This window comes from Brachyhypopomus gauderio, chromosome 3 (assembly GCF_052324685.1).
Source record: "Brachyhypopomus gauderio isolate BG-103 chromosome 3, BGAUD_0.2, whole genome shotgun sequence".
In the NCBI taxonomy this organism is placed as follows: domain Eukaryota; kingdom Metazoa; phylum Chordata; class Actinopteri; order Gymnotiformes; family Hypopomidae; genus Brachyhypopomus; species Brachyhypopomus gauderio.
Genome location: NC_135213.1, coordinates 29809670 through 29837411, shown reverse-complemented (window position 1 = coordinate 29837411; position 27742 = coordinate 29809670). Strand labels below are relative to the sequence as shown.

The window sequence follows — 27742 nt, the reverse complement described above, 5'->3', positions numbered from 1 at the left end:
GGGGTTTAGCAGCAGACAGGTTTTTTTAAGTAATATTAAATTTTTGGCTTTGTCGTGTTATCTAATTAGATAATGAAAATAGTAATACTTATTGTTTTGTTCTTGTTGTGTATGATTGTTACTAAGTTCCAGATTGATCCAGATTTGGTTTTACTCCTAGTTTATGTCTTACAGAAGTCACAGTTCAACAACGGTCTGATTAAAACACCCCTTTGTGAAGGTGAAAGGTCTTGTATGCTATATTAAAGTTCAAATCAGGATCCATGCATTTATGTAGAGCTGTATAATTTTACATATATTAAGTAAAGTCATGTACAGAGAATGCTATCTGGCATTAAGTATTTAGTACAATTTTATGAGAAAAATATTTTTTTTATGTCATCTAATGTCTTGATATAAGTAATTTCTCAAAATTACAGGTGGTGATGAGACAATAATATACCATCCCATCACCTGGAGCATTAATGTAATCAACTTCTCTTGTCATTGTGATGATGAGACAGGCAGACGCAGTTGCGTTTTCAAACTTTGTTTATTTGAAGGTGGAACAGAAACATAATCCAAGGGCAGGGTACAAGAATTCATGATAAATGATAAACAATGCTAGGAAGGGACGGAGCGGCAACTAAGAAAACAAAGAGAGATTAAGAACATGAGAACAGAGAAGAATACAGAAAAACAATACAGAACTCCCCCCCTCCCCCCCCCCCCCCAAATGCGTGGCTCCCGTGAAACAAAACCGAAAACAGGAACAAAGACAAGACTAGACAGAGACGACAGCAGGTATAAGAGCTAAGGTGAGACAAGGAGCTGGGACAGGAGCTGGGGCAAAGACAGCAGGAATGAAGTGAGACACGGTAGCAGGAGCAACAGGACTATAACAGGACCTGTACATAGGAAATGGAGACAAGACAGGATATTGCATGACAGAGGACTGGACAAGGAATAGGAGGACCATGGACAAGAGCACTGATCAAAGACAGGAGTCATGGGAGGCTGTGAAGCTGACAGGGCAGCCACCAGAGGACACAGGACAGCCGCAGGACGTGGTCACCAGTGGATCAGCGCAGCAGTCGCAGACAGTGGTCTAGAGGCACAGTGGTGTCTGCTGGTGGGTCCAATAAAACTAAAGGCACGGTAGCAGTGTTCTGGGTAGCAGGCGTGGTAGAGACAGCACTCCCTGTGGGTAGAGCGTACCTGAAACGGCAGCCTCCTGCAGGTAGAGGCCAAGATCTCAGAACCAGCACCCTCTGGGGAGACAGATACAGGAGGAGCACACTGGGTGCGGGCTGCATGATGCCTTCCGTGCAGGGGACAGGAGTCTGGGCAGCATCTTCCAAGCCAAGGACAGGAGGCTGGAGAGCACACAGGCACTCACTCAAACCTACAGTCCTTCCCACATGAGGTACTGAGAAGAGCTGGTGGACCATGAAGGAGCCACAACCAAGAACATATTGCCCACCACAGAAAACAGATGAAAGCCGCCTTTGCTTGAACTGCACAGGCAGCAAGGCAGAGGGGGACTGTGACTGCAGGCCTGGTCATAGGTCCAAACATAGGCTTCAACAGAGGTCCCGCAATTTGCTGTCCTGATGTGAACTGTGGGCTTAGGCAAGGCATTCAAAAGAGTGGGTGTTTTGGAAAGTGTCCCAAGCACAGGAGAAGGCAGTTTAGTAAACTTGGCCAGCATTAAGCAAAAAAAAAGACAATGTCTTTGTTTCCTTAGCCCTATATCTCAGGACTAGGTCTGACCATTACAGAGCCTTACCCCAAAGGAAGTGTTTAAAAAACTACATTTTCACAGTCTGGAGTCTGAAAGATCAGTACAGGCCAGACATTCGAAATAACAAGTGCTCCCTAGAGTAAGCACATGGGGTGACTGCCAAAGAAATGCGACACCATCCTGGGTGGCAGAGTATAAGTTTTCATAGAAGAGACACGTGTCCTTGAGTGGGAATGTTCGACTCAGTGCATCTTCTGTTGGTGAGTTTTTATGTGATGATGAGACAAGGAGAAGTAAGTGCAATGTCAAACTTCATTTATTTGAAGGAGGAGCAGAAACATAATCCAAGGAGGCCACGGTATGGGAATTCATGATAAACGAGAAATAACGCTAGAATAAAGCTAGGCTACGCAGGAGGGGCAAAAGACAGAGAGATTACAACGAAAACAAAGATATTAAGAACACAACAATTGAGATCAATATAGAAGAATTAAAAGGCAGGGTGAGAACACACGGTAGAACTCCAATGCAAAGGAGAAGACAAAATGCAAACCGAGAAGACACAGGAACAAGAGGTTGAAATACACAAGCTAATCAAAGTAAAAGAGAAACAGGTGAGACAAATCAAGAGCGGTGAAAACCGGAACAAGGGGTGGAAACAAAACAGAATCAAAACAGAGGAGCACATGGCTAAGCGTCGCCGTGGGAACCATGACTCCTGGGGAAGGGTAATCGTAACATTGATGAGAAAACACATGTGGCAAAAAGCAGACATGCCAGAACTCACACATGCACACATAGGGGGTCCTGTGTGTGTACTGAAGATCCTCGTGACCGTGCGATTCAAGCGATACACGCCAGCGTGCTGCAGGCTTGCTACAGGCGGCAGCAATATGAACCAGCTTTCTGTACTGGCAGCAGGTTGCGAAACACATGGTGACAATGTCGAGCTCTCTGCAGTCCTGGAAAAGTGCACTAGACACTAGTGTAGTGCACTAAAAGTGCTAGACTCCATAGATGAAGCTTGAAAAGCTGGCTCAGTGCACTACAGCCATGGGGGTCTCTGTGATGTCTTAGTTCACTGAAAGTGTTTGGGATGCTGGGATGTAGAGAGAGGTAGTGTTTGGTATAAATTACAACATGGAGACATGGGAAAGCTGTGATCTGTGGTCCTTTTTTGCTTTTGTGTTGGTGTGTGTTTAGTGCATTTAGTGTTTAGAAACATTTACATGTCAGGGCTTACAGAGAGTTCTTGTTTGTCTCTTGTCAGTTTAAACTTGCTGAACTGTTTAGCAACTGTGTAGAAATTGTGTGGTGATAATTAAATTCCATTTTATTTATTCTAACTAAACATGAAATAAATCTAATTATGACAATGCTATCACATATTCTCCTTTTGTCAAGAAACGTGTAGACATTCACACTATACTCTTAGCACAGTCTGACAGCTAAGAAAAGATATACACATTACCTGTGGTTGGTACAATGTCATCAATGCCTTCACTACAGAGCCAAGAAAGTAGACTGGTTTTGCCAGCACCACTCAGTCCAATACACACCACGTCATACTCTGGTCTAGGAGTCGGAGAACTCTTGCAGCACAGTGTTCGGAGACACTAAGAAGAAGAAAGAGACAAGCAGAACAAAAACTTCATGTAAACATATTAACAATTACAATATACATAAACCTGTTAAAGCCAAGTTAGCCTACATATATAATCTTATTGTGATTTCTTTCACACCTAGGGTTTTAAATGCTGTTCAATTATGCTTTGCTTTCATGTCCTGAACAGCAAAATCCATTGTTACTTGGTTTTGCTTGTTTGTTTCACACTCAGCCTGGAACACGATTGAATAATACAGTAGTCTCATCACCATTACAGTCATCATGAATATCCCACCCACAGGCCAGCAACTAAGGACGTTAATCTATTTCCATCCACACCTCCAGCTAACAGTGAATGTAATTCTCCCATATTCCTGCGTAATTGTGTGATTCATAGAGAACAATGACAAATCTTTACAGGCAACAACGTGTCAGCTGCTGTCTTCACTGCTAGCTGCTTTGTGTGTAGCACATTATTTTTAGAGGTACTACTAGAGAAGTAGTAAGGGGTGAGCCTTCGGGATTTGTCGCTACGTTTCGCTCAGTCCCAAATGATTTTATCATTTTATTCCATGTAACGTTTATTAACCACAACAGGGTGTTCTCTTCCCGATAACCCACCTCACTATGAGAGACACATAGCTACATTTTGATAAAAAAGCAACATAAACGTTACACGTTTCGGTTTGAGAGACATTCAAAAACAGCCACGTATAGGATAGGTAATGTTTTTAGGTAGGTCTTTTTAGGTAAGTATTTTTAGGTAAGTATTTTACTGTTCGTGGACGTAACCCTACTACGACAGTTTTCAAACATTCAATAATAAAAGATTTCTTTTCGAGCCAATAGAAAGTGTAAACTGGCTAACTTTACGTGATTCCGGACTAATGTTACACTCTAGTGCCGTTAAAGAGGAACGAACGTTGGACGCTCGTGCCCCGAACGCTCTCGTGACGCCGCACTCGCGGCAGTTGCGCTCAAACGCTGCACGCACACGCAAATCGACCATGTGAATTAGTTGGCGCCTGAAAATATCCAATAGCACAGACATCCCTCACTGTACGTTAGACAAATGTAACTATAAATGAAATGTCACCTAATAGCCATCAATGTACCAAGCTAAGCGTTGGAAACAGAAAATGCTTTAAATACAGATATTTAGCTATGTGGCTACAAACGCAACCTTGCAACAGTGCATCCTAACACACCTTCATTTAACTTATGTTTCGAGTGGTGAAACACCCACATGAACGTACACAGTTTTACCTAGTTTTGTTTCCGCAGCTATCCCGAAAGAGGTTACATGGGTGTCACCAAAATGTCAATAGTATCACTCGCAATTTGCTAGCTAACATTAGCTAGATCAATGTGATAGACTCATGTCCACAGTCTGAGTCGTAAATCAGAGCAAAAATGCCCATTGTAGACTATCCCAATAGCTGGTCTGGTAAAAACGAACGAAAAGATTTAGGCGTCACTGGGTGCACAAAATCAAGATTCACCTACTTGCTCTCAGCCATCTGTTTTCACTACCGTATGTGGTTCTATGCAGAATTGACATAAATTGACTACAGCACCCTTTTCTCTGCTGGGACCTTTATGGGAGCATTGAGCTGATTGAGTGTAGGACGATATTGGAGTAGTGTCCCTATTATGATAACTGATAACAGCACTGAATAGGCTTTAGTTTGTTCCCTCATGAGCATAACATTGCTTATTACAATATCAAGACTAAGAAGCAGGACAATTTGAGAATGGCGGCCACCTTTAACTTCTCTGCTGGAAAAAAAACTCTTGGGGTAAAGAGTCAATCATAAATAATGTTAATTTAGCAAACCTCATTTCCCAATTTAAATTTAAACATGAGATCAGCCTTAAAAAAGCTCTTACACTACAGAGTTTTAAAAATACAATTTCATTGACACATGGCCTGCAGAGAGAGAGAGAGAGAGAGAGAGAGAGAGAGAGAGAGAGAGAGAAGGGGGTCGGGCGGCATTGAGAAGAAAGTAAGCTTCTGTCCTTATGGCAGCAGACAGACCTGTCACTTTATGAATCACTGTCTCTGACTGGAGGCCTGCTGGGAGACATTAGGAGGCAAATGCAGTGTGAACCGTAAATGGGATGTTTAAAGCTAGTGTGTGGAGATCAGTATCCAGAACTAAAAGGAGATCTCTTTTATTAGCAGGATGACACCAAGCCACCATGGGCAGGTCTCGTTTTTGACCACCACTGGAAGATTTCGTTTTTCCGTGGAGATAACAAAGCTAAGCAGTAATACGAATGTCGGCACTGCCAAAACCAATATTACAGCTCCGCACCAGACACCAAAAAAATTACATTGTTACCTTTATAAAACAGTTGTTGCTTGTTTTGAAGTGATTGATCTGCATATTTTAAATTAACATAAACCAAGATGCACATTTAAAGTCATGGTAATTGTTTATAGCTGTAGTTCTATAACTCAAGTATCATGTAACTTTCTTCCATTAAAAATTCACATTTCTTCTTTGCTTGTGGAAGTGCTCTTAACATAACAAACCACAAAGTCAAACAATGTGTGAATTCCCTTTGGTATTCGGTCACCCCAAAAAGTACTAATCACTTTCACAGGCCCACACAGCAAATACGGCACACATGATCAGTCCGTCGGGAGCACATGCTTCTGCTTTGTCACACAGCGACCTGGACATCTGGTTCTGTAAGAACCTGGAGGTCCTGTGATAGGAGATGCCAGTGTTGAATCCACACGATTCACGCAATCCTCCCCCAAAACCCCTCCACCACCACCACCACCACCACCACCACCACCCACTAACTCCCCCTTTACTTGCAGTGCACAAAAGGGGTTGATAAACTTACCGCAGTCACTCAAGTGATGTTCAGGAGCTCTGACCACTCAGCCATGTTGCAGCACTCTGAGAGCAGAAAGTTACAGACACAACTGCAGCTCACCATACACTAACAAATGTTGAAGTTGACCGAAAACAGCCAAGAACAACCCGCATGCTTTTCAAGACATTTCAAGACTCTGTTGCATTGTCCTATTTGAATGGGTCTGAAAACAGGTATGAAGTTTGAAAAGAGAGTGTCTTTCACACGAGATGCATAATTATCATATCTCTGGAAAATCCGGAGTTGAATGCTGTGTAGCATCAATGACATGTAAGATGGTATATTTTCAAATACACATTTCAAAAGCATTCACACACATCACACTACATGCAATCTGGACAAAAGAGGCCAAGAAAGTTAATGAATAGGGTCTTTGGTTAACAGAATTACTTTGATGCATCAGTCTTTCAAAGAAGAAAGACTTACAAACTAATCTCTACAATGAAAATTGCCACTGAGGCCTTATGTTACTGAGTTTACAGTCATTGTTAAAGGTAAGTAAGCTCTAATATTTCTTGCACATGAGGTTTGAGGTATAAATATTCAAAGCTGTTATCAGCTTAACACAAAGGAGGAACAATTTCAGAAAAAAGCTGGAGTTGTAAAAAAGTGCAAGATAAGCCCCTTACAATCCCACACCCCCCTCCCCCCCTCCCAACTCTCGATTTAAAAAAGATGTCAAGACATCAAACGGCTGATGTAATTAGGAGACCTGGCGGAGCTCCAAGCCCTGGCAGTGAAACAAAGATCTAACAGCACTCGAACCCGCCGAGGCAGACAAGGGAAGGCAGTCAGGCCAAATCCACTCAGCAATGCCACAAGACTGAGTCCTCAGACCTGGTCGAACCACCATGGAACAATGCTGTGCTACAAAAACAACTCAGTCGCCTGCCAACTTCTTCTGAATGGACCCCTCAGTAGAGTGTGGGGAACCCAGTCTGCCCTTTGCAAGCTGCATAAAAAGGTGGTGGTAGGGAGGGAGGGGATGTGTGAGGAGTAGGCGTCCAACTTCACTTCAGAAGAAAAGGAATGCAGTTTGCGCTACACTGTCTCTGGAGATGAGTGGTCAGTGATGGTCACAGTGACCACTTGGGGAAGTTGCTGGCATGGCGTGAGGGAGAAGCTTAATCCCCACATTCTAGAGAGCGCAATACTGTGGGGGAGGGGCAATATTGTTGGGGGGAGGGGCTCTCCTGCAGACACGCAACAGCCTACCGATTGCTCATTCAGCCAACCCGTCTGTCAATAAGACGATCTATTTTAGAGGACAGCCTCGTATTTTTAGAGCTAATAAACAAGGGGGCAAGGGAAAGGGAAGCACCATGCAGGCAGACATAGCTCGCGTTTCACTCGCCCTCCAAGACTGCGGAAACAGAGCTAGAGCGTCTGCATGGAGGCAATGATGCCATCCCCCCCAAATATCTCGCCCGTCGCTGGGGTTTTGTGTGTGCTTTGACAGCGGCATTCTGGGGCCTCTGCTCTCATGGTGTGTGCCTGTTGTGGTTCCACCGCCTAGTTTCTATTATATCAATATTCTAGAAAAAAATGTATTTTCCACTGTTTTCTTCATTTTGTTCCACTCAATTTTGAAATGTTAATCTGCATCCTTATTCGTCTGTAATGTGTCCTACAATGAAAAAAAATCCATTTAACTAATGACTGTGAAAGGCATGTCTCCCATTAGTAGTACTGTTGTGACACATACACAATGACTAAAAACCCCAAGTTATTAAACAGTTTGCTAATCAGAGCAATATGGAAAATATGTTTCTGTTGCTGAGAGACAGATGTGAGCAAAGTCCACCATTTGGGATGCAGTGCTGAATCCTGTGTAGCCTTGGCCAACACACAGCTATCTCTCAAAGCCCACATAAAGGCTTGTCTTTCACAAATCTGGAAACTGTATATCAAGGTGGACTGTATATCAGGGTGGAGAACTGGCATCTATGCAGGTCAGGTCTCCTCCTTCATCATTAGTGGCATACATGAATATGCTTATAAAGCAGAAAGGAGTTTCGTTGCTCTATACTGTTTTAGAATGAAAACTTATGTCAGGAATAACCAGAAAATATTGAAATGTCTGGGTTTCATTGATCATAGCAGAGAAAAGCAGTATTATGTCATTTCAAAAACAAGGCTCACCAAAATAGCTCCTTAATTTGTTAAATAATGTGTTTAAATTAGATCGGATTTGGTTTTAATTCTGTTTGCACATACACTGTCCTGAGAGTGCCATAAAGACACGAGAAACAACCTTTCACAATTTTTGAGCTTAAGTCAGAAACAGGTATTTGAAATGGCTTTTAAGATCAGATGTGTCATATGCGATAAATTAACACTTTAGTGCATCGAGTAAATCTGACAAATAAAAATATTCCTTAAACAAGTAACACACTGACAGCACATTGCTGAATGTCTGAGAAAACTTGTGAGAGTACATTTTTAATACACTTATGAAACACTTTAAGCTTTTTTTCATGAGGAATGTACTTTCACAAACTTTAAGTAACCTAATAAATTACACTAAAGCAGCATTACATATTCGACTAGGACTAGACTTAATGAGTGTCTGGGAAACTACCCAAGGAGAATGCTTGCTATAATGCAAACCAATGGGCCTAAATACAAACACATAATCAATACTTAAAACAAATGTCAGATGAACATCAGCTGTTTATATGGTAATTAGAATAATAATGCCCTTCCAGGGTGTTTCATGGTCAGTTAGAATTTTGTCTTTTGTGCTTTTGCTACCTCCAGGGATGATTACAGTGTGAGCCAGTTGGGTGGATGTTGGTAGAGACGGAGCAGAGAGCAGCGGTAAACACAAACACAGACAGCAGGAAGGACCCAGGCAAGCCAGCATGAGCCTGGCATTCCGTCCCAGAGCACTCTCCTTCCAGCCAACGACCCTTCCCTGCCCAGACGACAACAACACTCGCAACACTTGTCTGCAGGCCTCACCGGTGACCTTTGGGATGACAGTCCTTTATATGGTCGTCCAGATGGAGCGGCAACAGTGCTAACTTATATGTGTGTAACACACACCAGTCATAACACAGCCCCCGACTCCACAGCAATCCATAGTGAGAAGCTTCTGCTGTGTCTGGGGATTGGTAGGGGGGGTTGGGGGGTTCCCTTCATTCATCTTTTTCTCTCTTCATGTTGTTTGTAGGCTGACAGTGTCAGAGGGGGGACACAGTAAGGTGGGGAATGGTATAGTGCAGTTTGTGCCAGTGCCATGCCACGTTTGGAGGGGATGAAAAATAAATGTTGGCAAGACTGCTGGGTCCACCCGTTGCTGTCACCATACCGACCGCTCACTGGCTACAGCCCTGTCTGCTGTGCAAATCCTGCAAAGGCACATTTTATTCTGTATAAAATGATAGGGGATTTCACGTAAATGTGCACTGGTAAGGCTATAGATAATACAATAACTCATTTACTGAGCTTATTTTTCTTCATAAACTGGGCAGGACAAATATATATATTTCTTTTAGTATATCAAAATATAAACCTAGGGAAAGGTATTAAGCAAAGCAGATATATAGTGGAAGTGCTCTTTATTTTTGTTAAGCTCCACAAGGTATTTTATGAGTTTAATGAGTTCCTGACCAGAATGCATTATATGTAAAAGAAAGGATAGATTATAATAAAACCATAAAAGTTTTAAAGTTTTACTATAAGATCTCTCATAAGACATGCGAACATATAGCCACAGTTACCACTGTCTCTAATAGAATCCGTGTACTACTGCCAGTTCCCTGTGTGTGTTTTGAGGCTTGATACTTATGAAGCTGTGTGGAGCCATTCTGTAGATCTGATTCTGTAGGCAGCCACAGCAACACTACACACCACAAAGCACACTTTGCTGGACCACAGCACCACCTAGCTACCTCTCTAAATATGTAGCTCAGCTCTGAATGTTTTAACCAACAGGTAAATCAGATTTCACCCTACAAAACCCCAATCATATTATCAACTACAAACTAGGCTGCTACAACAAGCCTCAAGGAATTTTTCTTAATTTGGTCCAATTTGTCTCATTGTGATGACAAACAAGTAAGAATGGACTTGCTGTTGTCCCTACTTCTTCTTCTTTCGGCAATTCCCATTTAGGGGTCGCCACAGCAGATCAAACTCCTCCATCTGGCCTTGCTGTTGTCCCTACATAGTATGAAAACTGGGTGAGGTTTGAGTTCAGACTTGAATTTTTTTCCTAAAAAAATATTTATTTGACTGCTTGTAGTCACTAAAGAAGAGTAAGTGAAATCAAATGTTTATATTTCAATCACTGTAAAATCAGTAATGAAAGGGAAAATATTACATTACGGCCTCCATTGCATCAGTACCTTATTCAAGCAGTTTTTAAGGGAAATGTTAGACATTTTAAACATTATTATTCAGTCATGTCTTGCTGAATGAATTACAGTCATGCGTTGTGGACATGTCCAAACATGCCAGCACTTCTCAATATCAGTATTTGAGCACATATTGGTTAATTTTTATATCAATAATAAAAATAATTTGACTCAGATATAAACCCAGAGTTGAGTTGGCTTGAAACATTTGAGCACAACTTTGAACAAAATCGAATGTTTAACATGTTTCTGAAGTTCTTCTGCTCTGAAAATGTAAACAAACAATGTATGACTATACATACTGCAACCTTTTGAATCTTGTGAAGCTGGTTTCTGCTCAAATAATGGTAACAAGTATAGTGGAGATTCAGCTTGTTACAGCGGTGTTACTGTACTGTAGATCTATTCCCAAAAATATATTGATCTTCAGTCCCTCGAGGATTTCACTTGATACTTTGGTGGCCTCTTTCATGAGGATGAATGTACAATCATATTCAAGAGACAGAATCTATACTCTGGTTATTTACTGACAGTGATGTCATTATTTTCTTCTGTGCACACAAGCAACAGATTTAATATTTAAGAAATTATACAGGTCAAATTAAGTACAGAATGTTACTTTAATTTCTAGGTATTTCTATGTCAATAAGCTTTCAGGGTTTGTATTAGTCAAGTGTGTCTGGCTAAGTATAAATATATTAAATATTAAGTTACTGATCAGCAGCAATCAGTTTATTGTAGAAAAATGGTCAGACCTGAAGAAAGACTGAAATCATTTGCAGGCAATAGCTAGCTACAGAAGACTTCAACAGCAAATATGTAGAGGTTGCATCTAAAGACAGAAACCCTTGAGAAGAGAAAGACCAGAAGAGTGCAGAGATGAGCCCTGAGTTCTGTTATGAATAGATGACACAAAGATAAACACTTAATGGAATGAACACAAAATGAGCGTATGAGGGGAACAAATCTGACCATGTTGTGGCTAGTGAAGCTAGTTTAGGGAAGCAAGGTCTGATTAACTGATATTATTTTCTTCTCTGACAAAGCAAATGCTGACTATGAATGAAATCCATTGTACACAAATTTATAGGCTACTGTCTACAAGGTGGCAAATCTGTGGATGTAAATAAATGGTTTACAGTTAACTACATTGCACTTGTAGTGAGACCAGGTTGCATCTTACATTTTTCATTGGTAAACCGAGTATATCTTAAGTGAGACTATATTTTGTAATCAGTTAATTTTACTTCGTGGTCTCTTATTATTATAATAATAAGACTTTAGCTACATTTCTGACTTTAGTCTGAGCAAAAATTGCGGGTAGGCTCAAACATAAACCAAATGGTAGCTAGTTAACTGTGAGAGGTGAACCATGGGGCGTTTAGGCATCCATCTGTATATATTTGAGCCTGCTTAGGAGGATAATTGCATTCTCAAACTAAACTGATTAATAAAATAACTAGTCTTTTCAAATGACTGCCACTAGCTAATGTTAGCTAGGAGTGAATTAGCTAGCTATAGACCTATACTGGATATCTGTTAGCAGACAAATAAGGTAAGCGGGGTTAGTTTATAAGCTATGTTTTGTTGACGTTTTCTGACAAATACTAAAGACATATTTTATTCCTATTGTAGATTTATATGACAATGGGCTATTTTTCTGAGTGAGACTAAACGGAATAAAATGAACCTGTCTAAGTTAGGTCATCATACGATTTCATTAGCTAGCGATGCTATCTTGGTAGTATTTAGGTAGTTACGTGCCTTTGTTAATCTTACTTAAACTAGTTGCTTGCTTCTGATCTCGACAACAACAAATATTAGACCCCTGTGAAACCTTAAGTCTAGATGGTATGGGGTCTACTTTGAAAAAGTGGAAACAATCACATAATTAGTGTGGTTAGCTACTTACAGCTTAATGTCAAGCTTGTGCTGTCAGTAAACTGCCCCTCATGTCAGTGTCAAACACTAAGCAAATACTTCTCGATAGTGTAGATGGGTTTGAGAAACTGTTAAACATGAACATTAACCATGTCCGTTGTTCCACTTTTTGTTCATTTTTTTGTCAATAAACTGTTGGAGGTTCCGACTGTGCATCCAGTTCCATGTTAATATTGCCTGAGCTATAACAAGCGTGGATGAATTAGGTCTTCAGTAGCCTATTAAACAGACAAGACTGTAAAATAACAATTGGGGATTTTTAAACTGGTGAATTTTACAACCCTGTTTTGCTTGTGTGGGTAAAAACAAAACAGGAGAAATCGGAGTTTGAAGTTCATGTTATGTTGGGTCCATGTACCAAAATCTCCTTATTCAATTATGCCAAGGCAAATACATTTTTCCATTGTATGGCAGTTTTCCTATCTATGATTTCCAGAATCTTGTATAATATGTCATCAGCAAGCAATAAACTGTAAACAGTAATCTGGTGTTACTTAGAGAGAGAGACCAGATGGGTGGAGATAATCTGACCCTCAAAATGGGTGAAATTAGGATTATTGTGGAGCTTTCTCATTTTTTTTATAATAACCTTTCTGACACCCATAGGTGGCTGTAACCTCTTTTTTCAAATCATAGCAATGGCCCCTCATCTAACGGAGCTAAGATCAAAGCTTAAGGGTGGCCTTGAAAAAACATTTGGACTAAGAATGGACAGGATATCTGTCAAAAGGCGATTCCCACCGAGTCCTCATGCCTAGATCAGGTTACTTCTGCCGAGCCACATGAAAGAGCTTTAGTAATCCACGTACACAGGCGTCTTCAACTTCCCCTCAAGCCCCCCAATGTAGCCCCCTTGCCCCTTTACCCAAAAATGGCAGCAACACCCAGACAATGGAGCAGTAGTTTCCACTGTCATGCCTGTGCTGTCCCCAAGCTCCACAAACATTTCAGCCTCATCATGGGGGATTATCAAACCCTGCTCAGCCATTGTTCTGGTATACCTTGGGTGGCTCAGCCTATCCAGAAAGCTCTTTTACTGGGTCGTTTCTTTTGGCTGTAGCCCCCGAGGCTGCTAAAGGGCAATGTGTGGGGAGGTGATCAGACCCTCGAAAAAGGGGGGTGGGGACGCAGCTGTAAATCTTGGTGTCACCAACGGGGAGGCTGTTGTGAACCATTATCATAAATCTGACAAACGCTAATTTGATGGGAGGCTGTATCTGTCTGGACTTAGGCTGGTCTAGACGGCCTTATTGAAAGACTGTACAGCAGGGGGAACTGTTTGTTCCCTCACCAGGACCATCTGGATATAGCAATAAGCAGCAAGCGGCACAGTTCACAGACTGATCAAAGTGGGCCATTTGTGGGCCATTTCCATTGCCATTGTGAAGGGTAAGTTCTCTCTACCGCTCTCCTATCCAGTACATTTATTAATGGTATTGCAACGCTACCTTTATTACCTTTATGTTTAGTTTTGACAAGTATTTTTTGAAGACTGATTTGTGGAGAGTAAATGAAGAGAGGTCACCTACAGACAACTACACCAGCAATGTATATAAGGCTGATTATCACTCTCTTGAAACTAAGAGGGCCAGAAGAGGGACTGGAAAGTGTCGTTCTAAAAGTGAGTGTTTCCAGAGGAGTTCAAGCGGGGCAAGTCAGAGACAGGCCAAAGAAAATGGTAACACCACCAACCACCGCATGGTTCCCCAGGGTTCAGTTCACACCATTTCTTAAGTAGGTCTCTCACCAAACCTTTCTCCCATATTTTCAAAGCTTTCCAGTTTCCAGTCATATCAGACCACATTTTTCTGTTTAACCTTTACCACACAGAGTTTGTCTCTCTACAACAATCACTATTATTACAACTACTGCCAATAAAATGTTTACTTCCCACTCTGGCATCTTTTCTCAAGCTGACAGTAAAACTAGGGATGATTAAGTTACTCAGTAATGCTTTTCATGACAGCGATTCCCACACAAATGTTTGGTAAGCCTGTCCTTCGGCATAACTGGCCACTAAAGAAATGGTAACATAAGAAACAATGTTCTGAACAACACATCCTGCAGACAGTTCAAGTGGCAAGATAAGGGACAACATTATATTCCCCTGGTGAAACAAAGTGTAAACATTTATCTGTCTGAAGTCTGTCCCCAGACAACTTTAATTTCATGACTGCATTAGCTATGTGCATAAACCAGGGTTAGGAGTGAGAAACAATGCTTTTTATGTTCTTTATTCTATAGTCACATTCATTCATATGTGGCAGTTTACCACCATAGTGAAAGGGGGAGAGAAAGCAGAGCAGTGGGACATGGGACGAGTGGGGGCAACATATTCAAGTATTTCAAAATATAAATGAGTGGGCATAATGGCACAAGGTAGCATCAATTTTCATTAACACCGTACAATGAAAACAAAAAAAAAAGTTTTTGTTCCAACGTAAAAAAAGATACAAGCTTCAGGGCCCCTTTGTGAAGGCCCCTGAAATTAATATATGAAAGCCAAAGGGGGGTTTACCTAGCACCATAATATTGCAGAGACTTCCCACTATTACATCACACATCTAAAGATCATGTTTTTATATAAATTTAACTTAATACTCCTACCAAGTGCAGGAAAGTTTGATTCATAAGTACATTTACACAAATCCAATAAGTCCCTGTTAAATCATCTATAGGCCCTATAGAGACAAAAAGATGGGAACTTGCTGAAAATTTTATATATTGTATGCAACTGAAAATTAGGCTGACGTAGCAAAATGCAATCAACACTTTTTCGTTTGCATGGAGTCTGTGTGCTTTGTTTTCTTTATACCAAAGCCAACATGCAGACATGATCATTCAGGCAACAATTGATAACAATAAATAAATGCTGACAGTAAACAATTCTGACATTTAGCACCTTATACTATTTTATGTAGAAACCAATGGGAAAAATTATGTTGTCAGTTTCGTTCAGCGTTTTAGACGTCTTTCCACTCATAAAGCATGCAACATTATAAAAGATGATGTTTGTTCCCAAACATACAAAAAAACATACAAAAAAATTGGGACATTTTCATATTACAGTTTATAAGGAATTGCAGAGATTCAATTGTTAATTCCTTCTAATCAAAACTCCAAATCATATTAGGATATCCAGCAACATAATGTGTGAAACTAACTGATGTAAATCGGTTATTTACCAATTGTAAGGTAAATCATCTATAGTTTCTTCAGGGGTTTTTTTTCCCTAAAGCAGGGAAGGTCTGTAGCAGGCCTTTTGACTGCTTGATATTTGCTTAGACAACCTATACAACTTCCACTCTGACCTCAGATGACAATTGAAAAATGATTAACCTAAAATATAGCAATTGTCTTGTAAGATTATCTTGTACTTAGAAAGATTCAGCAACCATCTTAAAATGAAGTTAATTTGTGTCACTTCATATATCTAGTGTAAACAAATACATACTTCAGTAAACCACACACCCACCTCGCCAGTGGTCTACAATCTAAAGGTTAATTTGCGGTACAACACTATGGCTTGTTCACCAAGTTTCAAAGGCACTCAATCGACCCTGTCATTTTCAAACACAACAATTTAACCTTTGCGACACAAGAGGGTGCTTATTCCCAGGGACTTTATTATTCAGGGTTTGACAACTTGAATGAGCCTTCATTAGTTGGAGTTTGTGTCAACAGCTAATTATGCAAATTGGCATAACCCCTTCCAATGCTGTCAAGTTCCAGGCTTTCGCCTTTTCCCCCTTCGTGGCCAGCCCACATACCCCATACTGTATATATCTCCCTCTCCCTTAAATACAAAATCATTTTAGAGGGAAGAATCAAATGACTGCCATCGTAGCCTCTAAGTTTGAAATGGTCTGTTTTCCTCAAATAGCATCCGGTAGGTTCTTTCTGGGTACTCAAAAAAGTGAGGCCTGAACCCATCCAAGGCACCCTTCCCTAAACAGTCAATTAGGCAAAAATGCATTACAATGAATTTTGTCATTGTTTCATTGACAGTAAAGACAGTCCTCACAATCATAGTTTCATAGGACATGACTACACCAGTAACCTTCTCTGCCACCTTTAGCACAACATGACACTACATGTGACAGAGTTTAAGTAAATGGTAACAAATTCTGTGTAGGCTATTTCCACTTAACCAAGAACATTTCTGGTCAGTTAGATAAGTTAGAAAAAAGAGGGCTGCATGTGTTGACTAGGAAACAAGAAAAAATGCCAGAGGGTCTTGATGTTGAACAGAGAAATAACCCAATACAACTTATTGTTGTACTCAGCATTATGTTCGTGTTCAGAGTAGCTGATAGACAATGTAACCAGAGTCAGCCCACAGCTGAATTTATTATGGGATGCCAAGTGGCAACCAGGGAGCTACTGACATTCTCCTATTACATTTGGCAAGCACTCTTAACTAGAGCAACTTATAATTTCAATCATGTTACCGAGGTAGGCAAATGTAGTATTAGGAATTGTGCCCAAGGTCTCTTATTGGTTTAGCACAGGGCACATACCCAGACAGAGGATTCAACCCCTCCAGTAGGCATCACTGTTACCTACTACATTATACCTCTCATCACAAGGCAAGAGCACAGTCTCACACCATCAAGAGAGAAGATCGGTATGTCCTTTCCGGGTGGCATATGGCCAGATTAGTGGCCATGGTAATGGTAGGTAAGGAATCTTCTACCTGAATGCCTCTTGAACCACAGGACACACTGAGTCCATTTAGATGTTAAGTTCCCAAAAGATCCCCACCAAAAAGTCCAGGTCTTGGATGTAACCACCATGGGGTGTGCTCCAAAACACTAACTCCCCCACACTAGGAGATCCAGAGATTTGAACCATGACAAAAGGTCCTTGAGGGTTAAAACCAACACTTTGACCACATGTTTGTGAAGACAGGAAAAAAACTCCCATGTGTTCACATGGAGTATGCCATGTGATCCTGTTATCTAAGCAGTAGAGAACATGGTAGGTCATTAGATAAAAAGTGCCATAGACCCAGGGAAAACAACTTTAACTCTAGAATGCTGACTTACAGAAGACACAATTTTCTTCTCAATGTCCTGCCTTTAAAGAGGCCCACACACCCTATGTGGGAGTCATGCCAATATGCACTAACACGGAAACAACACTCTTTTTGTAATAATAAACTTATAGTATGTCTTGGAACTCAAACACGTCCAGCACAGCTGCTGATAAGTCACCAATTTTCAGCCTCTAAGTTTACCGGTACGCTATGAAGCAGTGTGTGTCCACATCGGTGCCAGAATATGCCTCATGTTCCTTTTGTTTGCTTTTATGGTTGCCAAACTTTTCCTGCTGCCACCTGCAAAATATGTGGGATGAAAATATGTTCAAAGGAAACTTAAAAAGATAAATGTCTGACACGTGCAGGGTGATATTTCAAAATCAGTTGGAACAGATGAGCACATTAAGTAGGGAATTGATTGTAGATATGGTTTAATTAGGCTAATGACAGACAGCTTAATTGCGCTACTCTATGGAGAGTTGCACAAAGCATAAAGGAAGAGTGACTAGTGAAATTACCTGTAACCTGTAAAAATAAAATGACAAAATTAATTTACATATGTCAGCATTGATTAATTTTATTTTTTGCATGGTAAGAACACACTGCTTGTTTAAATTAAAGTGAAATTAGAGTGTACAGGGATAATTATTAATTAAATGCCTTTGACATGCCTAGAAATAATTTAACTGTTCTTCAACAGGTGGACCTCTTGTCTGTGTTTAAAGACACAAGAGAGTTTTGTGTACAGACAGGTAGTGGAAATGTATTTAGTGCAGGAAGGCGTTGAGCTGTATAACTCTTAAAGTGCAGTGATTCAGAATGAGTTGTATACATTGCAGGGTGACTTTGGAAGTGGCAAGTCCATCTTTTGCCCTTCAGTTCAGTCCAACTCTGATGCAGGTGAAATCCAGTGATGGGAACGCAACAGTGGAAAGATGTGTAAGAACCTGGGAAGGTGGGATGCATCATGCTCTTGATCAAGTGTGTCCAGGAAGGCAGATCCACAATTTGAAGGGATTACCACAGGAGAGGCCTGGAGGTGCGGCACAGTATTTTTACCAAGGATTGTTGTCAGTGGTGTCATTCCTGGGATATGTCCCTCTAGCTCCTCCTCACAGCCCCAAGAACCCCTTGGACAATGCTTGCATTAAGTTTCACATTCCCTCTGTTTCATGTTTTAGTCCCTTGTATTTCTCCATGTTTTATGTTCTTTGAAGGTCACTTGGGACCTGTTATGCCTGTTTTGTACATCTTACCTACTGTCCTAATGTCTGGTTGGTTTGCCATCTCTTGCTCTGTTTTGAGCTGGAGGTCCTACAGGATCTTAGATTTGTCCTTTTCCACCACTCTCCGTGGATCCTCCAGGTTGGACTTGGGGGTCTCCAGTTCATGTGCCTTGCATATGTTCTTTTTATAACACCTGGCATTTGGATTTGTCACTCAGTGTATGCTTTTCCTGCCAGCGTATTGTGTCCTGCAGTCCTGTGGTGGATTATCTCAGGAGGTCCTTTGGATGGTTTGTACCTTGGGTCTGGTGTGATTGAGCCCTGCTTCAGTTGACCCAGAGATTAGTGTGTGTTCTTGTACCGCTGTGATAAGTGCCTCTGTGCTGTATTTCACTCCTGCCTTTTCAATTTTGCACTGAGGTTTTCAGGCCTTAATGTCAGCAGCTTCCAGCTCTTTTCTCAAACATCTCATTGTACATATTGGACATTTGATGAGTGGTAGGGCATGTGTGTTTACGGTTTTTAGCTCTTGAGCAATTGGCTCTTGAGAAACCGCCTTTCCCTGTGGAATGTTGGGTGTTACTGTCTTTCTGTTTGCTGCGTCATGGGTCCTGCACGATTGGAGAATCCCCATATTTGTAGCTGTAGGCTTCCCTACGCCCCTGTTTGTTGCTGTCCTCCAGGTGTGTTCTATAACTTTGTGGTAGTTCATTTCCCTGTGTCCTGATTTTTTGTCTTTTTCAGTCAGCAGCCTCTGGTTAGTATTAAACCTACGTCCTCTGGAACACACATCAATTTGTATCTGCAAATCCACACAAATGTATCTTCAAATCCACACAAAAAGAGGTCCTTAATGAAACATTCAAATGTTTTCTGTTTTCATTCAGTCTCCTGAGCTAAATACCACTGGAATCCTGCTATTTCAATCACCTAGCTGCCTGGGTGTAATGGCTAATTGCACTTTACTCCAGTTTGTGGTGGTCAGGGCTCAGACATGCTGCCTTGACTAGTAAAAGTCAGTAGTGATTATCATAATGCTGAGTTTTAATGCTAGTCTGATTCTATACTTTATTTCTGAGAGGGCCACATAAACCAATCACCTTCATCCAAACTACAATCTAACCTAAGCAAGGAAAGCTAAAATATAAGGGCTAGAATACTGAATGTTACTCATCTAAAAGTAGTGCTAGCTAATAGGATAGGATGTTTATTAATTAGGCAAATTAATGCTGATATTTTTGACAACCCTGGTCATTTCATTATAACTGTTCATCTGTGTATACATACATATACACACTGCAGTGTTGACATTACCCTTTCACTGTATTCCACTGTCACACTCTGAAACTCAAAGACAATGACAAAGAGAAAAAAGTGGAGATGGAGTGGGGTAGATGTTTGGCCGTGCGGGGCAGTTTGATGCTACTTTTAGCAGTCTAGTCCTGGTGAGTGACATTGTGGTTATATTTTACAAGGACTTTGTTCAAAGTTCACCTCATAATGCAAATTTTGTATTAACGCAGACCTGGAGCTGAAGGGAACAGCCCTGCAGTGCCTATGCATGTAAACCAGTGACAAACTGTGCCTACAATTAATGATTATTCAAGTAATATATTTTTTTATGTAGCTATGACACATATATTCAGCCTCTGTCAAGGTTTCATCCCAGCAGTTACTGAAATATGTCTTTCAGTGCTGTGTTGTTTCTTCTGGCAGAGATAGTTCTGTCCTGGATTCTAGCATCTTGAGCACAGTTTGTCTTGCACTGAAATAAACTAATTACTGCTGTTTACACATCACATTTTGAGTGTCATGCTTGTTATTTCAGTTTTTTTCTTTTTCTGTTTGGCTGAGATACAAACCTGATTTCAAAATGCTCAAAAATCTCAGTTTATGGGATTGTAAATTCAAACCAGATTCATGCCTCTGCTGCCAAGACCACCCATCATCAACACCAATACAGACAATAGTACGGACATAACTGATCCATATCATCCATAGAACGTTTGGCATATTATTAATTACATAAGAGCAACAAGCCAGAGTTTGATTAAATTTTACATTCTACCTACTCAGTGATTTGCAAAACATATGGCGTCGCTGTGCCAGTTTACAGACAGTGTACCTGTCTTACCTGACCACAACAACACTGTCGAAAAATCCAAATGATGCACTCAGAGGTGTCAATTCCAGGTTCAGAAAGCAAAAGTCCTCACCAGTATTTTGCTTAGGCTTCCTGGATTGTGTTGATTCCACTAATTTTACCTGGTTGCACTAATTAGAAAATCCAGCAAGCTTGAGCAAAATCCTGGTGAGGACTTTTACTTTCTGAACCTTGACACCTCTGGATGCACTATAACACTTTACAGCCCCCATACTCAAATAGCTGCCCGCGGGCTATCTATTTGTGGCCCGCGAGCTGTTTAGAAAAGTGTTTTTTTTTTTTTTTTTTAGGAATTTTTTTTTTTTTTCAATCGCGCTATCCGCTTTTATTTTGAAATCGCGCACCGCGATCTTAAGACGATGCCGTGGATTGCCTTTACAGCAACAACAAACAACGCCCAAATGCGTTCGGCAGTTTACGTTCGACCCCCCCCCCCCCCCCAACCGGCCCCTTCAGTGATTTATAAAATAAAATGTGGCCCGTCATCATTTCTATTTGAGTACCCCTGCTTTACAGGTATAATATGACTCATTCTGAATGAATCTATTCAAACTTGCACACTGGATTAAGTAATGTAAATGTGTTAAATTGAAACACATAAGCACTCTTTTATGCACCATTTTGCAGCAATTCATCACAATGAATCGTGGAAGAGATGGAACATGATAAACAAACTGATAAGACTGATTAGAGTAATTATAAAGCTCTAGATCTGCAAAACAATATTGTATTGCTCTGTTATTGAAAGTCCAAAGCAAGACATTTTGATCCAGTTTGGCATAAAGTACATTGTGTTGATGGACAAAACTCATCAACACAATACAAACATAACATTGGCGTTATACATTCACTGTTATACTGATTAACTTGCAATGTTTTTGGCAAACTCTCTTACCCAGAGGAAGCTAAAGAAGGACTTTGTTGCTTACATGGAAATCATTTACCTTTATGCTGATACATATAGATGTTAAATACGCTAGTGTAGATTTACCTTTTCCTGGCTCAGATATAAGGGTTTTTACTCAATATTCACCAGTCTCCTTATACAAGCCCTATCATGCTTGCAAGTCAAAACTGCTTACCAGTCATATGTGAAAAGGTATTGTACAAATGTCATTCTAGAACAGTGGGCAAGGCAGATGAATAGTGAATTTATAGATCAGGTTGTGTGAAGAGGCCCTAGGAGAAGCTATGAACTTTGGCTTCATAATGTGTAAAGTGAATCTGCCACACGGTTCCCCACTACCTCACTCAAGCACAGATCACCATGCCCTGCAGAAACGCTGGCACCCTTGGCAAAGATGAAGAAAAAGACTTTGAAAAATCTCTTTGTTGCTCTCAGCTTGAAAATAGTGAAAATATAAGAGAAATATAGCCTTGCAATGAGATTTTTATATATCACCCAGAGATTTTTGGTTACAAACACCACAGGTGAGTTACATAAAAGGAGTCAGGGTCTTCCAAAAAGATTCTTCACCCTCATTGTGAAGTGTGGTGCTGGTAATTAGAAATTGATATATATTTAGTTGTTTTATTACATTAATGTTATTCTGAATATAGTAATAGAGTAAATGTAATCTGTGGCTAACAGCATAGCTGTTACTATAAAACCTTTAACTCTTGATTAACAAGGGACTCAAAACAATCTTTCTTTTGTACTGAAACATATCACTTGTCTTAGAAGATAAAATAAGCCATTCCAAGCAATTATTGGCTACAGCACAGTATAGCAGAATCTGAGAGAATCTGAAAATTAGTTTTAAAACTGTTCCAGTATTTCAGCTGGGAAAATAGACGGTTAAGCAATACCATGCTAGGCCGAGAATGTTCTCAATTTTATCCCTCTATCAACACATCAGTGGCTGTTTGGCATTTAGTCTTAATGTTTTCATGGAGACAAACATGTACCAACAAACCTCATTAGAAACAGCAGAATCACAGCATTGAAGACCTCAATAAGGTCACAGCTTTCCTTGTGAATCTTTTCACATACATTGACAGTGGTAGTAAAAGCAATAAAATCTGCCTTTATAGTTACAGTAGCGAGCCTGTATTTTGATAGATTATGAAAATAAAGACACATTTGAATTGAAGTCAAAGTGTCCATTATTTTTGTTATTGTCTGGAAAGAAGAAAATATTTGTGTTTATATGCACGTTTGTGTATACAGTACATATGTGTGCATACACACTTGGTTGGGTATATTATATTTGGTGAAATGGTGCCACACAGTGGTTAAAGCGGTTAATTCCCGAACACTTCAAAAATGTCAACAATTACGTCTCTGACCGTCTTGATCTTGGTGATCAGATAAGTATTGACTTAAACACTGAAAATAAAGTTTAGCTGAACAGTGTAACTGCACACCTGGTAAATGATCCATCAAAACCTACACACTATTCATTATAATGTCATGCAAACAATTTGAATGTCTAATAAAAGGGAAACACAATTAACTTTTAACAACTCATTCTGTTACCAAGTCTGTGACAGGTATTCATCTGTTAAACTCAATTTATTACTATTGAATGAAAATAAATCTGTAAGTGAATGGAGAAATCTCCTTGAAACTGATTCTGGTATTGGTTTTCCAGAAGTCATTTATCATGTGGAAGTATTTAAGTTGATTTGGCTATAAAGCTATTTTGCCCCATTATTATTATTATTGCTGTTGTTGTATATCGTTTTGTGAAATGTTGTTCATTTGAGAATTTAGAGCCTTAAAAATCCAAGAAATATTAAAATGGTTGTAAACTATCATGTGGTGTAGTTTCAGTTAAAAGTTCAATCCAACTGTCCCGATATTCCCTGACTTGTTTAATTTATTGATTTCCCCATTTCAAAATTACATACCATAGGCTAAATATAGAGGCCTGTATGTTGCAAAAATAAAACAACACTTTAACACTTGGCAACCTACACACCTGCCACTGGATTACAGACACAGAATCCAGTGTAAGCAGTTACGTTGGTTCTGATTAAGTTGAATAAATCAAGCTATGTATTATTCAGGATTCAGGCCACCTGTGGACTTTGGAAATATTTTCACAAGAATCTGTATTCACTCTTTCCTTGTTTTTCATCAGACATGTCCCTGAAAACCCATAGATTTAAACAGTAGGCACAGAAGCTGTTGTGAAAATGCAGTTAAAACATCTCATCGGTATGCCAAGTGGGTATACTATGTCTCACAATGGACAAAGGCCACGAGACAGCAGTTAGGGAGAGACCACGGCAAGAATTTACATTACATCACAACAAGAGGGCGGCTGTTCGTCATTTACTGATGGGATGTCATTCATCTCTTCTGTAAGCCAAATGGTCCAGTATGTTTTGACTATTCAATTGTCACATACCACCATATGGTGATGTCATATTGGATAATTACCCAAATGCCATAGCCTATACACAGTCAGAAAGGAAGAGTCACTCAGGCAGTCTTGCAGAGAAAGAGACGGAGGGAAAATAAAGAATGACGGTGGCCGCGTGCTAGATGTTCAGATCTGTGGTTAAAGTCCAGAGTCCTGACTACAGTGAAAGTGTGGTAGTTTTCTTCTCCATTGGTGCCTTAATGAAGCCACTACAGGGGTCTAATGAGGAGCGATTATAATTTGAGCCCTGGAGTGAGAGCTGTTGCCTGGATACCACAGTAACTCTTTAGCCAAGCCACACTTTTTCCACATTTGTTAAATGCATTTTACATGTCGGTCAGAGTTCTGAGAATCTGTTTTAGAGATTTTTTAGAGAATCTGTAATATATTGTTACTGCTCCCAGGACAGAAATCACCATGATTTGTGGATTTCAGTTCTTCCTGCAAAAAAGTGGTTAGTTGTGAATAGTGAATATTTCTGAAGGCCACCCCAAGTATAGGGCTAAATCAAGGTGTGTTTCTGCTCTCCACAATGTCAGCTGTAGATTTATGGCACTGTTAGAAGAACCACTGATCTCTTTTATCACTGTGGTAGAAGAACCACTGATCTCTTTTATCACTGTTAGAAGAACCACTGATCTATTTTATCACTTTCAACTTCAGTTGTGAAATAGAACTGATGATCCATAGTTATGCTGTGCCAACATTACAACAGGAAAAAGTCTGTTGGCCCTAAAATGGTTTCAATAAACAAGGAAGATTAGCATATTTTGGGGTGTAATGTCTGGTGCATATGTTGGTAAACTCTGCTTTCTTACATCCAAGGGCACTGCAACAGTCTACCAGAATGTTTTAGAGGACTTCATGATTCCTTCTGCTGAGGGTCTGTATGGACTTGGCCCCTGCCTATGCGGCAGAAACACTAAAGCCTGTTTTGATGCCCATGGCATCACAGTGCTTGACTGGCCAGCCAACTCGCCAGAGCTAAACTCCATTGAGAATCTATGGATTATTCTCAAGAGGAAAATGAGGACCACCAGACCCAACAACAAAGAGGAGCTGACTGCAAGCATCAAGGAGCTCTGGGCTTCCATAACTCCCATATAATGTTTTGAATAGAATTATGCAAATTAATCAACTTTTCTATGATATTCAATTTTTTTTGTATGGGTCTGTGTGTACATATACAGTGTGGGTATATACATATACATATGCATTTTACCTCGGTTAGTTGAGTGAGTTTGTAAACATTGAAGCTACGTAAAAGTAGTTTAACTTTAGAGTTAATTTGAATGGGTTAAAATAAGCACAGGCCCATGAATGGATTTGACCCAATTCGCTTGATTTCCATACATTTCCATAACATGTGTGTTAATTCACAGTTTAAAATGAACAGAATTCATTACTCTAATTCACAGAACTATGCTCCACTGTTTGAGTTTCATGTTTACACACCTGTCTGTCATGTGTTTTGGTGTATTGTAGGTCTACTCTAAGTTGCCTGTATCATAGCATCAGAACTGGTGCAATATTGCCTACAGGTCAGGCAGAAACACCTGTTTCACTCGCTAAACAGCTCCACTGACAATGAGATGACCATAAGCTAATGTTCACCTTCGGTAGTGTAATGATTTCTGAACTGTTATCAAAGGACAACTCAAAGAGTCTGCTGAAAGGTTGCATGCCTTAGTTAGGTGACAACCCCCAAGCACATCATCACCAAGAAAAGTACAGGAACAGTTCATGCAGTCTTCAAAAATCATTGATGAGACTGGCATTGAATCCAAACTTTTATATGTACCGAGTACTGTATATTGAACAGTTGGTTTGACTTGGTTTTACATTCAGTACTATGTTAGCTATATGCAGACTTTAACATAACTTCGGGCAACATTACATAAATAGTGGTAGAAATATATAGGCTAGTATATGTGGCCAAATTACTTAACATCTACAGTGATCAAATCAGTACAAACAATAACTTGATGACAAATCAATAGCAAATATTTCATTTACACTTTCGGTTGAACTGAACAGCTGCTTGGCTTACCGTGTAAAAGCCAATCCTACACAGCGACACAGTGAGCTGAATGCATTCAGACATCGTCCCCAGCAACAGTGTTACCCACGACAACCAAACAAGCCAAGCAAGTGCAAGTGAATGAGGCCAGGGTGAAAGTAGATCTTGTAGTCCCAAAGCAACGAAGCCACTTTGTGGCAGCCCGACAAGATATCAACTAGCAGGAACGCCACTTCTGAGGACTGCAAGACAGGAGCAGACCATTCTCTTAATCTCTCATTCATAAATAATCTGGAGGAGGGAGAGTGAGTTTGTGTGTGTGTGTGTGTGTGTGTGTGTGTGTGTGTGTGTGTGTGTGTGTGTGTGTGTGTGTGTGTGTGTGTGTGTGTGTGTGTGTAGTGGTGGTAGGTGTGTGTGTGTGTGTGTGTGTGTGTGTGTGTGTGTGTGTGTGTGTGTGTGTGTGTGTGTGTAGTGGTGGTAGGTGTGTGTGTGTGTGTGTGTGTGTGTAGTGGTGGTAGGTGTGTGTGTGTGTGTGTGTGGAGGGGGGTTAGGGGGTGGGGTGAAGCACAACAACTGGAAGCACAGTGTGAAATTAGTGTGAAGCTTTTCTCCAGAGATTACTGACAGAGTAAATATCTTTAAAATGTCCTGTATTTACTGGATTATACACATTTTCTTACCTATACAACAATAAATGAAAGACAGTACCACCACATCTGCACTGGGTTTTGAGCTAGTAAATATGTAGCTCATTAAGTTTAAATATTATTTTCCTTCCACAAAGAAAAACATGTTTGTCTTACATTAGCTCCAGAACAACACCTCGAGCTATTGAATAGCGAGCTGTGATTAAACCCAGGAGCTGTTTGTAACGTTCGTGTAGATGTTGATATGAGACTGTAAGACATGGCCTACAGGTTCTGCATGTTTGGTGCAGAAATGAGCAGCATGGTCAGTAGATGGTCAGCAGAATGGCAACACACTGACTCTGACAGTCCATCTGGCTCCTGTTAAATGTTCTATTGCATTAAATTAGATTAAAGGTACAAGAATGTTGGCCAGATCAGATCAAAACTTACAAGTTAGATATTGTTGTGAATGTCTTATTGGAACAGATTACAATCACTACTTTACTTTAAAGTAGAATGACTTTCTGTATTTCATCCTATACTTTTGCACTGATATATGAAGACGTGATGTCGCAAAAGTGAAACACCACAAGGTGGCAGCAAAGACGTACAAATGGAATTGTATCATTTCCTATGAGAATTTGAGAGATTGCCTTTATTATTCAACAAATATGTTGTTAAAACAAAAACCTACCAATACAATGCTAGAGTTTATTTGCATGTAATAGAGTCTGATGAAGTTTTAGACATTTTGTATTACTATCTCAC

General features: G+C 40.2%; 1 protein-coding gene across 1 annotated transcript in view; it reads right to left on the bottom strand.

Moving 5' to 3' along the window:
* The window catches only part of arl15a (ADP-ribosylation factor-like 15a), an 85203-nt gene extending 58603 nt beyond the window's left edge, over positions 1–26600 (bottom strand). Inside the window, exons 1-2 of the mRNA XM_077001058.1 lie at positions 26376–26600; positions 3195–3339 (exon numbers count right to left, since the gene is read on the bottom strand). Of these exons, the coding sequence (XP_076857173.1) occupies positions 3195–3339; positions 26376–26429 (199 nt within the window). The 5' untranslated portion in view covers positions 26430–26600. The remainder of the gene's footprint in view (positions 1–3194; positions 3340–26375) is intronic.
* Between the last annotated feature and the right edge of the window lie 1142 nt (positions 26601–27742).